At 37.6% G+C, this 16,058-nt stretch overlaps 1 protein-coding gene across 1 annotated transcript; it reads right to left on the reverse strand.

Moving 5' to 3' along the window:
- Positions 1–442: 442 nt before the first annotated feature.
- Positions 443–14,267, reverse strand: LOC148726407 (uncharacterized). Its single transcript, XM_088727433.1, has 5 exons — positions 13,952–14,267; positions 11,440–12,158; positions 10,108–10,764; positions 8,882–9,079; positions 443–3,518 (listed from the first exon to the last, which is right to left on the reverse strand). Exons 1-5 carry the CDS (start codon positions 13,957–13,959, stop codon positions 856–858), a joined length of 4,245 nt encoding a protein of 1,414 aa, XP_088583559.1. The 5' UTR covers positions 13,960–14,267; the 3' UTR covers positions 443–855.
- Positions 14,268–16,058: the final 1,791 nt, after the last annotated feature.

The raw sequence follows: 16,058 nt of genomic DNA on the forward strand, positions 1-16,058 counted from the left end.
CGGTTTTACTTCATATAACGGTGCATGCAAAAACGAAAAACTACTGAAGGCATAAACCTGTACGATAAATTGGCTTGGTTCACGCAATAAAAAATTTAATCCCGCAACCTATCTTTGCAATAATTGGCTCGGTTCAAGAATGGCTCAAGAATGAGTTCGAAATCGAGTAACTGCAAGAAAACAAGCCTTTTTTCAGAAAATGCCAGAAGTGATTAACATGTAACTTCTCCCTATGATATCCATATATTATCTAGCAAACAGGTAATGAGAATTTAACATTTAGTACTACAAATCTAACACCAAATTCTCGTAACTAATGAACTAGGAAATGTGTATCAACTAGATGGGAGAATTTACAATCAGATCTTGAGAGTAAAAAGGTTCAGGCAATTAAACCCACAAACCAAAGGTATAGGAAGCAATATATTCCCAGCGAGCAAACTATCAACAAATTCTTTATTCAATGCGATTCTATTTACAACAATCGTTTTATTTTACTCACATTGAGCTATAACAGTTCAAGTACTTTGTAACTCTCGTTGACCCAGAAAAAAAGATCTACAACAGTTACTTTGAGTACCTATAATAATAAACTATCAAGTCCACAGAAACTATTAACGTTTTCAGGCTTCAAGCTGCTTTCACGACAGCCTTTTACCATAAAGTTCTACTATGATCAGTAATGATTCAAAATATCTTGTTTCCAGCCATTTCGTAACTGTTCCTTTCTCAAGATTTAGCTTAAAATTAAGATCATTAAAATAAATTGGCGAGATCTCCTGTAAGCTAATGATGTAGATTAGTTTCACGCTGCTTCGCACTTTTACAGAAAGTGCAGTTTAAATAGCTATATTTCTAAATTGTAAGTTCAAAACCTGGTCTGTATTTGTCCACTATGGCTTGAAGAGATTCTTTTTTTAACTCCATAAAAATATCATTATTCTGAATATCTAGTCTGGTTAGCGTACAGCTTGGATGCTGTAAAGCTTCACAGAGACTGGCAACACCGGTATAAGTGATCTTATTATAACTCAGATCTAGTGTGGTTAGCTTACAGCTTGGATGCTGTAAAGCTTCGCATAGACTGGCAACACCGGTATCAGTGATCTCATTACCACTCAGATTTAGTGTGGTTAGCCTACAGCTTGGATGCTGTAAAGCTTCACATAGACTGGCAACACCGGTATCAGTGATCTTATTACCACTCAGATGTAGTGTGGTTAGCTTACAGCTTGGATGCTGTAAAGCTTCACATAGACTGGCAACACCGGTATCAGTGATCTTATTACCACTCAGATGTAGTGTGGTTAGCTTACAGCTTGGATGCTGTAAAGCTTCACATAGACTGGCAACACCGGTATCAGTGATCTTATTACCACTCAGATGTAGTGTGGTTAGCTTACAGCTTGGATGCTGTAAAGCTTCACAGAGACTGGCAACACCGGTATAAGTGATCTTATCATAACTCAGATCTAGTGTGGTTAGCTTACAGCTTGGATGCTGTAAAGCTTCACAGAGACTGGCAACACCGGTATAAGTGATCTTATTATAACTCAGATCTAGTGTGGTTAGCTTACAGCTTGGATGCTGTAAAGCTTCACATAGACTGGCAACACCGGTATCAGTGATCTCATTACCCATCAGATGTAGTGTGGTTAGCTTACAGCTTGGATGCTGTAAAGCTTCACATAGACTGGCAACACCGGTATCAGTTCCTCCTATAATCACCAATTCAGACACAAGACAGTGTTCATTGATCAGTGAATTACAGACTCGTTGTATTCCAGACATGGTTAGGTGGGAATTAAAAAGTCTCAACTCCTTAACTGGGACGAACTTATCAGAACATTTGTGTTGTGCCTCTCCAGCTTCCTCTTTGTTTAGTTCACTGATAATGTCCAACACAAATGATAATGCAATGCTATCTATATCTGATAAACCATCAAAAGGCATGACGCCGTGTGAACTACTGATCGCTCGCGGATGATTCCTGATACACGTTTTAGCGAATTCTTTGTCTTGATACTCACTCAGACACTTTGCTCTCAGAAATCCAGTATCACTCCCTGAAACTTGACTACTGGTCAACAACTTTTCCATCAGTTCCTCTTTTCCCTCACTTGACAAAATGCCAGCCATGAATTGGAAAACCATTTCAGAGCATTTCTCGACTGGAATACAATTTTCCTTTACAAACCAATGGGCGGCTAAGAATTCTTGGACAGTGAGATGTGTGAAGCTGAAGTGTTTCGTGGTTCTGATCGAACCAGTCCTATAAGGCTGACCACAGTAAAGAAGACCGCTACCTTTCAGTTTGTTGACTTCTTCCAACTCAAAACCGCCTTCTATCTCGCTTTCATCAAAAGTCGGCTTCCTTTCAAGCAGAAGTTTAGCCGCTAATTTTGATAACTTCTCTAATGTGGTTTTAATGACCGGAGGAGGCTTGAATTTGTTAGGAATTTCTTTGCGTCTGTATTCTGACTCAGAGCAGTGCTTAAGTTCAAAAATATCAATAAGTTTTGTGTAAATGTCGGTTGTTGAGACAGGAAGGTCACGAGGATCTCTTGTTTCGTTTAGAGTATACTCCATCTCGAAGCACAACAGATAACAGAGCATAGGAATATGAGCAAAACTGACTAGGTTCTCATTCTTCATGACATGTTCAAGCACAGCGCTCTTCATATTTTCGTTTTTCTTGAAGTACTTTTCAATGTATTCTTTAACCTGTTGTGAAGAAAATCCCACAATTTCTACGTACCGTTTAAAACGGATTCCTCCCAGCTTATCCGATTCATCAGGCCGCGAGGTTACAACAACGACAGAACCTTTCAGTATCTCTCCCTTGATGAGTTTTGAACATAATGCGGCCACCGGCATTTTACATCTAGCGTCATTCTGATATTCTTTCCCCGAGTTTCCAGTGATGTAATCTTGCTGAGAATACTCATCATAGCCGTCAAGGATAATCAAAACTTCTTCGGGATGGTTTACAATATACTCAAATGTAACGTCATCTAATATTGAAGAAAAGTTTAAGATTTCGCGTAAGGTCACACGCTTTTCCTGAAGTAAATTCAAGTGACGGAAAGTAAGTAAATAAGCAAATTTGAAATTTGGAATTTTAACGTTTTCTCTTGCTCGGAATAATTTGTTGTGGGCCCAATCGCGAATCAGCTTTTGGCAAAACAGAGATTTCCCAATCCCTGCTTTTCCAACGACAAGAATAGAATTAGGATTCTCCTGATCATTACTTGTGCCAAGAAATATTTCATCGCAGTGCTTAACTGGAGTACCGCTGACTTTTCCGAAATACTCAAGGTCTTCACTCCTTGAATATGTCTCGTCATTCCTGGTGAGGCCTTTTCTTCCATGTTGTATGAGAAGATTAGTGAATATTTCATCCGTTTTTGCGTTGGAAATGTTGTGAGAGGCTAGCAGTTTGGGTTGGAACTCCGTTTGGTCTGTAATGGAAGTCTTTAAGGCTGTAGAGTAAGCAGTTATGGCTGAAGGATAAGAAAGAGAAAATATTTAATAAATAACAAGAACGCGAGGAGAACAGTTTGTGTACTTTACTGAATTCTTACTCCACAGGGTTGAACTTTTAAAGCTGTTGTGTAGGCACTTACGGCTAGACAAAAGGGAAAGGAAAATATCTTATTAATAATGCGAACACGAGTAAAGGCAGTTTAAATACTTTCTATCGAATTCAGCACAGGGAGATTAACTAGCAGAGAGCTGAGTGCTTGAAAAGTGTCTATTGCGTCTATCAGTTGAGAAATCGATCCCTTTCCAACGGATAGAAAAGGTTGTTTCGTTAAGGCGTCATTTCTCCCTTAAAAATCAAGTATGTCATAGGGTAAACCAACCCTTTCGGGCGGCTGGTATATCAGCTGACAATGTCCACTACTGCGAGACTGTCTGAAAAGTGAATATTAGCAGAGGTAATCGCATAGAGCCGAGTAAAATTAAGGATCAATTTCACGCGTGCTTTCAGAAATCTAATAAGAAGATCAGTAACGCACGCTGTCAAGCGCGTTCGTAGAAAGCCATTTCAGTTTTCACTTAGTTTTATTTTTGTACAACAATGTCAAAGAAATTAAGGCAACCCTGTTGAAAAACATTTGCCAGCGATGATATTAAAAGTTTTGGGCAAAGGTAACCTATTTTAACGTTTTCTAAATTTTGTTACTTGCCTGGGGTAACTACCAAAATTAATTTTAAAATGCCTTCTGTCTCAGCCAATCGGCATTTGGTAACTTTGCCCTCAGTCTATGTTACAAGGCCTAGAAGCGAAGTCTCGAGGAAAAATGTAACATCATTGGGACAGTCTCCGAGCTCCGAAAATTATCAGTCAGCAAACCAGAAAAGGATTTATTTACTTTGTAACTCTTAATTTTCATATCGCGCGAAAACCACTCTTTAAAAAGTCAGAGTTGATCTGACGGCGGATGAGTATATGCGACCAGCTTTTTAATACCAGTATCACTGGACTCAACAAAACGAGTTTGTTTTTCTTGTGTGCGAAAATAAAAATAATAATAGAGATGAAAAGAGAAAACTTTGGAGCAGGATTTTTTTCCAGAAGCTTTGTTTCTTTCTGACGGAAACAATCAGAGGACAAATATCGACGCAGACGGGAGTTATTGCCTGATAACTTAGGTTATCAACAAAAACGCACGAAAATTAATGGTAGGCTTTAATTCGTAATAATTGTAAAAAATCTCTCCCTCCCCCTTTCGCTTGATAAGGTTGGTAACAACGACAATGGATTTCATGAATAAATTATCCTTGAGAGGGGAGTGGAGTGTTGTCAGAATAGCGTGACAAGGGTTGCGTGACGTATCATTAAGGACGCTTGACCGGTACTGTTAAGTCACTTACAGCCATGAAAGATCGAAAAATCTACATTTCTCAAACTCCATCACACTTAAGACCCCTCGTAGCTAATTTCAGAAACAGATATCTCCGTGTATGTTGAAAAACCAGATTTTCGTAATTCTGAATCTCTAGTAAGAACTCCCTTTAGTTTAAATATAAGTCAGTGAGAATCCCTGAAGAGCAGGATATCTCAGACCTGGTTTACACTTAAGCAGATTTCGCGACCAATCCGGGACCTTTAGGTAATGGACGCGCTCAACTTTTAAAAAACACCAATTTGTAATTAGAACAACGTTCCGACTTAGCCGCTACTTTAGAGATAAAGAAGGCCGCCGAGATGGAGTTAAGAGAGGACTTTCGAATCCGAATACTTTAAAAACATTTTTAATTTTTAATGTTGACCTCATTTTATGGGAAAGTCTAAATCTGGAAGTTGCGATAAAATTGTGGACATATTAGTTTTTGGATACAATGTATATAAGAAGTTCATATATACGATCATACTAATATACGTATGATCATATATACGATCATACTAATATACGTATGATCATATATACGATCATACTAATATACGTATGATCATATATACGATCATACAAATATACGTATGATATGATCGTGCATCATACGTATATTAGTCCTTCTTTTGCCCCTGTTAAGTTAACCTATTTGCCTGAATAGTCCCAGGATCTTAGAGAAATATTTACATCATCAAACGAAAGATGTTGAAACAGATGCTGTGACAATTGGTTCCGTTCTCATCTAGTTTAAGAGTACAGTCGTGGAGAAAAATCTGGTTAAAAACCGTTTCAAGGCGGAGCGTTGTTACATTCAGCGATGTGTGTAATTAATTCAAATTCCTTAGCGACAGAGGCCTCCATCCCCCTCCCCCACCCCCTTGAATAGACCAGGGGATGTTTTAGTTTCTTTAATTACATCTCGGAAACCTTGCAACCTGCTGTTTTTTTTTTAAGTGCGAGGAGAGTGGAGATGGAGTTGAAAAGATCGAGAAGTAATTTGTACGGATTCCCAGGGAAGAACAAGGCAGGAGACATTGCCAAGAGGAATGTTGAAGGAGTCCTAAAAATGGATATCATATGCATAGTTGGCAAAGGAGGAACTATGCATGTGGAACTAACGATAGGGTTGTAGAATTTTTAGGGGAGATCAAAACTAATGTGACTTGCAGGTAGCCTATAACTTCAGAAAACGTTTGGTATAGATTTGGCCTACAGTGAGGTGGTACATGGTTGAAAAAATGTTTACAGTAAACATATATGCCAGAATATTAAATCATGACTTCAAGTTCACAATATGGACCTCAGCGTGTTCGAAAGAGTTTGGGAAATCATTGTCTTTTCTTTTACAAGTGCTGCGGTATGAGTATTAAACCTGTTGTCACAAAGTTTCTCAATTCTTTGTTTTAGGAAAAGCAGTGTTACTCTGGGATTTAGGACCCAACTATTTATTTATTTATTTATTTATTTATTTCATTTGCAACTATTCTACTCAAAGTTAAGGTACAGTACATACCACTCTTTGTCTTAAATGTTCTGACGTCTGGCTCACTGTCTCCTTGTTTGTTGACAGCAAACAGCTTCACTTCGTACTCTGCGTCATACTCGAGACCAGTTATCTCGTAGTGAGTTTCCACAATGTTTCCCCGTCGAACCAGTTCTGTGGATTGTGTCATGGGTTGTTTCGTCCATTCCAGACGGTATTTAATGCTGCAATTACTGCTATTAGCCTCTACTTCTGACCAGGTCACAGTGAAATCTTTGTCAACTTCACTTCCTACATTTGTGATGGTGGGTTTCTCAGGTAAACCTGTTCAAAATAATAATTCTTTTGAGTTTTGTCTCTGATGAAAGTGAAATACTTACTGTAACTAGATTCATCGCTGTGTGTAATGAATTTAAATTCCCTAGCAACACACCCCCCTTAAATAAACAAGTGGGTTTTTTAGTTTTTTCAATTACTTCTCTGACATTTGGCAACTTCCTGATTTTCTTTCAAGTAGAGGAGAGAGGGGGGTGGGGCAGAAAAAACGGAGAAGTAATGCTTACCCCCCCTTGCAAATTCACTGAAAAGGTAGAAAGTTGGAAAAAATGTACTCAATAAACATCTATCCCAAAATATTAAATCATGACATAAAGTTCACAAAGTTATATCTAAACTCAACATGTTATTTCAAAGTAAGACAACAAGTATAATGATTGGTACTGAAATGTACAAGTATAGTAAAGTAAGTACAAGTATAGAAAATAGCACAGATGGTTTGGGTATGTGTTGAGTAAATAAAATGAACGCTCCATTGACGGCATGTTTCTTTTTCACAATCCTTGGGCATGCGCTCAATTGCATTAGCAAAAGCGCACGCGAAAACTGTGTTCAGCCACCTTAACATCACCAAGGAAAGTAGGCGGTGAAAAATTACATACTAGTTTGTGCAAAGCTTTCAAAGTGGCAAAATGTGATGAAATGAAGTCTGTTCAATGGAAAGGGCTGCTAAGCCTAATCTACAAATTAATTAAAGTCTGAGATAGTAGGAAGGAAACAATTCTAAAAGTCTGAAGCATTCTATGATTCAATAATCATTATATAACTTCTGTATATAGTGAGCAATAAACATCACTAAGACTATAAGTATCTCAATCATGAGAACACGTGGAACTTACCTTGAGCATGTAATTCATTGGCACCTAAATTATTAAAGAAACAAGAACAATGTTGTCAGTTTAACCCTTTAACTCTGATGAGTGACCAAGACAGAATTTCTCCATACAATATCAATACAATATCAAGCAGACAAGTGATGAGAATTAAGAAATATATCAACAAGGGGATTGTTGCTTGACCCAACACAAAGTTTTTCAAAGTAACATCATAAGAATTATGTGGCAGAGGGTGAAGACAATAACTACTAACGGAATCATAGGAGTATAAATCTTAAACCAATTTGTTCTTATGACATTCACTTAAAATGGTCTAAAACCAATTTGTTCTTAAGACATTCACTTAAAATGGTCTAAAACCAATGTGATATCAATTTCAGGTTCCAAGAAAAAGGTAAAAGAAGACAACCTAAATCTGTGAGCTGGCATCCATCACTTTCCGTCCCATTCCAAAAAGTTCCAACATCAAAATACAGTTCTACACATATCACTCAATAAGTCTTCTTTATTAGTTTAATCCTTTAAAAAATGTCATGAGTGACCAAGACCGAATGTCTTCTTACAATATCAATACAGTATCAACCAGACAAGTGATGAGAACGAAAATAAATATCAATAAGGGATTAAAAATTCATCTCATACCAATTTATTTAAAGGAACATCATAAGAATTAATGGCAGACGGTAGGGAGAATTTCTAATGAGATCAGGGGAGTAAAACGTGTGAAAACAATTTGATGTGTTGCAAATTGGCCCTGGAATATATTTCAAATCACATCAAATCTCTTTTGTAGATGTCATTAGCCTCTGTAAGTTCTCCATATTTTGGCTGTGTTCTATAAACCAAGCTAACGACAGAATACAGGTTTTCTCCTCACTCACAGAAGGAACTGTTATCCATTGTTACATCCCTCAATGTAACCAAAAGTTTCTCCCTAACACTTACAGTAACCATTTAAATCCTTTGAGTGGCCTGCATCTATTTTTTCATTACAGTAATACTGCTGAGTCATTCATAAAGATGACGGGAATAGAGGAAATTATTGCCAAACTAGGAAGCTTTGATTGTTGAATGAATTCTCCTAGTCAGTTCCCAAGTAAATGTATAGAGAAAAGTATGGAGAATATGAATACGGATATCAGGGTGTAAAGGTTAAAAGAAACCATGTTCAACTTATGGGAATCAAAATTAGTGTAACTTGATTGATTTCCTATTTTGTAAACTGGTACTGAATGACTCATTCTGATTGCAATCCAAACAAGTTTATGCTGTGGGAACTTAGATCTAAATCACATCTATCCCTTAAAAAAAGACTAGGATTAAGACAGAAATAGCTGCATTATAGTGAGGCCAATCTTGGAATATGACTGGATCACTCAAAATGTTGGCCACAACAGATGCTGCCATCACACAAGCAATTTGTTTCCATTTCTCACTTGAAGACTGCCTTTTATTTGCAAAGTCTTTGATGCCCTTAACTACCACCCATTCTGTCTTAAAATCATGGGCTGCTGCAAACACTCCTGAAAAAAGAAACATTCATGAATGTCTCTTAACACTTACAGGTCTCTTAACCATTATAAGCTTATTTCTTTGCATCCTTGTGATAATTATTGTTCAATTGAAGTTCTAACAGATTCACACTCTAGCTTCTGGTAAACATCCACATCACAGAAAGAGGTTAGTGTAAGTCCCTACATGTACAACCAATGTTTACAAGAAAACTTGTACACCAAGACTGTTAAATTAATTTTCAGTTTACATTTCTCAAGAGACAAAATGTTATCAATTAGAGTTAACTCTTTCACTCCCTAGATCTAATTATCCTATAATGTTGGTTGGGAGAATTGGGTTTTGGATCCACTAATAATCCCTTTCTTTATATTTGTTCTGTTCTATTCTTATTACTTGTCTGCTTGATATCATATTGATATTAGAAGGAGAAATTCTGTCTTGGTCAGGCTGGGGAGTTAAAGGGTTAATATGGACCGTGATTCTACTCCCTAGGCCTCAAACAAGTCAGCAAGATACTTTCTACATTTTTAGAAGACACAACTTTGACAATTCATGACATCCTGAAGGGGCAGATCAATTTTAAGTTAAGGCTGATAGTTTCAAAAGAAACTGTTTGGGGCTGCGTTGGTGGGAGTAACGAAATAATTTGGATATATCAACAAAGTTGAGATGGTAAATTGGCCACCGTAACGATTACAAACGCTGACGTTTCGAGCGTTAGCCCTTTGTCGTCGCTCCAACAAAGGGCTAACACTCGAAACGTCAGCTTTTGTAATCGCTACAGTGGCCAATTTACCATTTCAACTTTGTTGATATATCCCAATTTTAAATCAATTAACTTGTCACCTTCACCCTTACATAAACATCTTCCTACCAAACCCTAGCCTAAAACAAAATCAAATTTGCATATACAATTCCTGCAAAGTTTCTTGAGCCAGCTGGGACAATTCTAGCACAGCTTTTCTAAAAACACTTACTACATGTGCAAATACTGTATCTTTGACTCATAAATCATCATAATTAACATGATTCTCACCTCCACCTTCCATTTCAACTGCAATTGCTTCAGGATGTTGACCAATCATGTCCTTGTTTGCCTCTGAGATACTCAGAAACACTCCATCACAGTGCACTTTGGCATTATATTCATCAGCATTTTGTAAAGGTGCCTTCCACCCATCAGCCACATGTCTGATCAGGTTACCAATATCTCTGCTGGGGGGAGTCTTGTGTGCAGCTGTTATCAGCTTTGCTGAAACAACCACATCTCCTAGCTTGGCCTCTCTGCTGTTCAAACCACTGCAGGCACCAACAGAAATAATAGCCTTGGGTCTCAAGAGTAAGATGGCATCTTTTGACACAGACAAAGAGCCCCCAGGAACATCATGACCTTTGGAGCACCTCATTAGGGCAATTTTCATTTTCCTTCCTTGATCATCACCCATGCAGCCAAAGTACACATGGCCAGTACTGCTGTGGTAACTCTTAAAGGGTTCCTTCAGGAAGGCAAAGCAGCTTAAGAACTCACAGTTCTCAACTGTTAATAACAGAATATCAACAGGGAGTTCAACAATTTTCCAGGAATAAGAGATTTTTGGAAGATCACTCATCTTTGGAAGTTTCACACTGAGCTCTGGTGGTCTGGTATTGCTGGTCTGTGCTGATCCATTTTTAGTTAGCTTTATTTCTGTCTCTGAAAAACATAGATTTGTTTCGTTTTTTTACAACAACAATTTATCAGTGAAAGATGATGCATTCATGAATGACACAGGGATACTTAAAGTAAAAGAACTCTGAGTGCTCCCATTAGGAGTCAAACATATGACTTTCCGATAAGTGCTTCAGCTGCCACTGATCTTCAAGAGTCTTGTAGCAAGCTGGCTGTTTTAACTAGTTCCTAGGTGACAAAGACAAATTTCCTGGCTCATCCAAATGGAAAAAAATAATGTAACAAAGATGAAGGAAAAAAGCCAATAATGGACACAGCTGACATTGCGGGAAAATTTTGACTCAAAACTGCATTTTTGTGCAACTGAGACCTTAACCACTTTAACTCCCAGAAGTGATTAACATGTAACTTCTCCCTATAAAATCCATATGTTATCCAAGAAACAGGTATTGAGAATATCCAAACTTATCAGGTAGAAGTTATTTTCTTGATCTACCACCAAATTCTCCTAGCTAAGTTGCAAGAAAATGTGTATCAGTGAGAGGGGAGGAGAAACAATTTGATCTTGCAGGGAGTTAAAAGGTTAACATAAGTAAATAATTTGCAGGAACTTCTTTTCATGTAATGATCCAGTACATCTAACCTCAACGACACAACATAATAAGTTTAAATCTTAGTATCAACTAAAATTACACACACCTCTCTTCCATGAATTTTGTTCAGAAACGTCGATGGAATCCTCCATATCCCCTTCCTTCCTGGCCTTTTTAATTATTGTTTCTTCATTTGATTCATCTGCAATGCAGTCTTCATCCTTCAACCACTTACTCAGAAGCTGTTTATAGTGTTCTTCAAGATCCGCATCCACCCTGTCAAGTTTGATATCATTAATGTAATACTGATAGCGGGTCCCTCCAATGCGCAAAAGGATGTCTTTGATGTCATTCCAGTAAGAACTGAAAGTTGAATCATCAACTGAACCACTCGCTGCATGACTGTAAACTCTGTCTCTTAAGACTTTGATTCGAGTGATGTCAGCTTCTGGAGAGGTGTCTGTGGCAGGAGGAAGCTTATTGCTGCTACCGGTAGGGAAAGTCAAACCAAAGATATTCCTCCACAGGAGAAGTAGTAGGGAGATTTTTAAGTCCCTTGAGGAAACTAGAGATTGGCAAGCAGGATACAGTTTGAACCACTGGGAGCGACTCAGGACTCTCTTCTTTCTCAGTGATAGTAATTTTTCTTTGTTTTGAGGCTGAGCCAGAACTGCGTGAAGGTTTCCTGGAGGACATTTACTGTCAAAGATCTCCCTTAACACACATGATCCAACATCAATAAGAAGGCAACAAAGCCGTACAAAATTAGAAGTTTCTTTAGTAGAAGGATTTGATAGAGTGGTACAAGCCATGAAGACATGTCTCCTATAAGGAAATGTTTTAGTTATTAAAAGGCAACTTAACCTTTAACTCCCAGAAGTAATTAACAAGTAACTTCTCCCTACAAATATCCATATATTACCCTGCAAAATAGGTAATGAGAATACTCAAACTTATCAGGTAGTTGTTATCTTGATCAAATGATGAATTCTCCCAACTAATCTACAAGAAAATGTGTAGCAGCTGAGTTGAGAATTAACAGTCAGATCTGGTGAGTTAAAGGGTTGATAAAAATGTTACTGTTACAAAGTTATTACGATTTTAAATCTAAAATTTAAAATATAATTCATCATTCAACCAGCATATTTGTTCTATTTGATGATGATGATACACCTTGCCAAATCCCTGAGCTGATAATCATTATGGAGGACTGCACACAAGGTGTGGGGGTGTGTCACTTGCACAGTATGGTCAGATCCATGCATGAGTGTTTTAAGTTTCCTCTACAAGTTTTTCATTTTTTCAACTTCAAAACCAACAAGTTTATGCTGATTAACTCTTTAGTTCTTTTAGGCCACTTCCTTTCTAAGAACTTCTTTAATTTGTTTATAAATTAAAATTCATTAAGAGCTTCAAAAAACTTGAACAACCTTGTCCAAAAGATAGAAGTAATGAGGTCATCTCCATCACCCCTTGGAGTCCTGACCGATAGGAAAAGTTAAATATACACACACATGTTGAGATTGATGGTTTGCAATGCGTTATCAAACATATTTTTCCTTTGATGGCAATATGAGAATATGTCTGAATCATGTTGTAGTTTAATTGCTGCTGACTGAATTTCACTCCCATAATGATAGAAATGAGGAAATATACATAACTGAGCAAAGTTCCAGCAATCTAAGCAAAATAATGTGAAAAAGAAGCCTGAACAATTCTAGTGTCAACAGGATATGAAGTCACACCTCACAGATACTAATTGGGGGCCACTACTTACTGCAAGCAATCAACTCACATGCTGGAAGAAAGACAACTTTTACTGAGTTCTTCATTACTGTAGTGTAATCTGATCACAGTCATTAAAGAAATCTCAAATTTTATTTTGACCTGTGCATGCAATTCAAGTTCAGAATTTATCCTCCCAGGTTAGCTGCAACTTGAGCAGAAGCAAAAGAAAAGGCTGAAAAAAATAGGCTTTAACCCATTGACACCCTGTAACACGTAAGAAACAAACCTTTCATTATGTAACACGTGTCTACGAAAAGTCAAAATTTTGGAGAAACCAAGAAAGAAAACACAATGTGCAGTAAATTTTTAAAAATCATCTTTCCAAAAAACAAGCTCCTGTGAGAGAAGACTAATTAAAGAACTTATTTCCGACAACAAAACCGATAGGTGCATATTAGGTTTTTACTCAAAAATCAAGATTAAACATAAAAATCGCTAAATATTTTCGCATGTGTACAAATAAGCCTGTGGATCATATTTTAAAAGGGAATATGCAAATTTGTCTGTGAGTGAAGAGATCTCAAGCTCCATGAAATCTATCAATGGGAAGCAAGACTAAATTATGGCCAAGAAATATTTCGGGACGACAGATTTATTCAAAACAGTTTTTGATTTGCTGTTATAGGCGAAAAACGTACGAATTTCTTTCATGTACAAAGCCAACGCGGTAAAAATATTAATTCATCATGCTTGTATCGTTGTTTACTTGCCTTCATGGGCAGAAATCGCACAGCATTCTGTTGAAAATTCTGAAAAAACTTCAATTTGACGCAAAATCTTCCATTAAAACATACTTTTTGAACACATTGTTACTCGAACATAATATTTACCGGGCCATCAAATCGTCAAATTGTCGCTAGGCCCTGCTTGAAGTACGAAAGTTCGGTGTTTACTTTATGTCCATAATTCGCATCACCTTAGAGTATCGTAGTGTCGTTGACTCGAGAGCTTATTCTGTCACCTTGAAGAGCTTGATATCCATTCATTTTCCAAGCAGGGTATTCTATAGCATTGTTACTTTACATTCTGAGTTCTACAAGGTCTAACTCCATCGCAAATGAACGAAAAATCCGACCTGAAAATTTTGAGGGTCGGCGCGCGGACGCCATATTTTCACATTTGGTCATTCAGTGAAGACGCATAAAATAATGCCCCTCTAGTACCCCCTAAAGCCGACAAAATATATGTGCAAATGACGGATTCTGATTGGCTTATTGATCTCTAAACTATAGAGGAATTTTGGGGATAAAACTCTACTTAGTACGGGAGGTACGGGGGGACAGCGTTTCTGCGCACGGCAATCGCGCGGTTTGGGCGGTTCAGGTGTCAATGTGTTTTAACTTAAACTGCTGAATAGAGAGATATCAAGTACAACCATTCCCAGCAAATCGCAAAATACGAACATGGGAATGATCTCCGTAACCCTCTACCAGTAAAAACAGAGCCGTAATTCCGATGGAAATCTCTTGTTTTGCCTCTGCTTTCTTTTATCAAAGAATTGTATGCATAACGAAGTATGGGGTTATACGGAAATCTTGCCCAAACATGTCTCCTGCAAACAGAAAGTAATGACCGAAGCACAAAGCCACGATTCCTATAAATCTGCCTTTTAAAACAAATGTTTTATGGCTAGAAGCAGAACAAATCCAGTCAAATTCGCAAAAATGATAACGAATAAGTGAATCGACATAAAAAGCTATTGAATATAGAGGTATCAAGAAGAGCTATGCACACCAATATTCGTAAAATGCGAACATCTCTACGACAAACTGGAAGTTCGAAGCTCCAAGTACCCGCGAGGGTTAAGACAATTCCCTCGCTAGTAATAAAAAGTTAAAACGTATGTATCTGGTAAATGAAAGACTTTACCTTGGCGAGAATCGTCCGCTTAGAAAATGTCAAACAAGTCTTTCGAGGCAGAGATCAACCGCACCCTACCTTCACCTCAGCCATGGAGTCAACTGCGAAACTGGCTACCAAGGTTGTGCCCAAATCCTACTCAACGTCACGCATCAGTGCTAAATTCACTAAGGCCCAGTTCAAACGTCGGATTTCACATTTGCGATCGTCATCTTGACTTTTCTTTATGATACTTTGACTTCAGTGGTTCCGGTTCCATCATTTCTTTGAAGTACGACTCACAATATGCCACAGATTTTCCTACTTTCCACCCTGCGGTGTCCTCTTCGTTTTCGAAACTGAACACTTCATACAAAAGTAATTAACGCTCGACAAACAAGTACATGTTTTATTTGCAAAGCAAGAACCACAGATTCTTTCGTCTCTCGCCATTTTTTTGTGCTGTTTTGGCTCTTTTTTTTTTGCGCATGGTATTCATGGAAATTCTAGCGCATTGTGGGTAATAAATGAATCATAATAATTACCTATAATTCATGCATTACTCGAACCAAAGTCTAATCTTCCTCTGTTTCAGTCGCAGATACGGCAAAAGTCGCATTTGTAGAGGTAGTCACATAATTTCGAGTGCAATTTGGAATAAATAAGCACGAGTAAATTTTTTCAAAGACTAACAAAATTGCATGAGCCCGTAGGGCGAATGCAATTTGTGGTCTTTGAAAAAATTTACAAGTGCTTATTTATTCCAAATTGCAGGAGAAAATCGTGTGATTATCTATCAATAATATACATAAAAAAATACGAGGTAGCTTCTCATAACTACGCAGAAGAAAAGCGCGCGCATCACGTGCAAAAATTATTTACTTGAACCCTGCAAGTGACATTGACTTTGACATTGACCTTGACATTGACCAATCATTCTGACCAATCAGAATGTCTGATTTGTTTCTTTCTTTGCACTGAATTGCAGTGAGTTTCTTTCTTTGCACTCTTCTGCAGTGAATTAACTCTCTTCTGCACTGAATTAACTGAAAACTGCATTCATCTTAACCAATCAGAACTGAGAAATTTTTTTCATGT

The sequence above is a fragment of the Stylophora pistillata genome, chromosome 7 (assembly GCF_964205215.1).
Source record: "Stylophora pistillata chromosome 7, jaStyPist1.2, whole genome shotgun sequence".
NCBI lineage: Eukaryota > Metazoa > Cnidaria > Anthozoa > Scleractinia > Pocilloporidae > Stylophora > Stylophora pistillata.

Coding starts and splice junctions, on each gene's coding strand:
- LOC148726407 (XM_088727433.1), bottom strand. Junction 10,765..11,439: donor ACAAAATTCATGGAAGAGAG/GTGTGTGTAATT, acceptor TATGTTTTTCAG/AGACAGAAATAAAGCTAACT. Junction 3,519..8,881: donor CTATAATGCAGCTATTTCTG/TCTTAATCCTAG, acceptor AAATATTTTCTC/TTTCTTATCCTTCAGCCATA.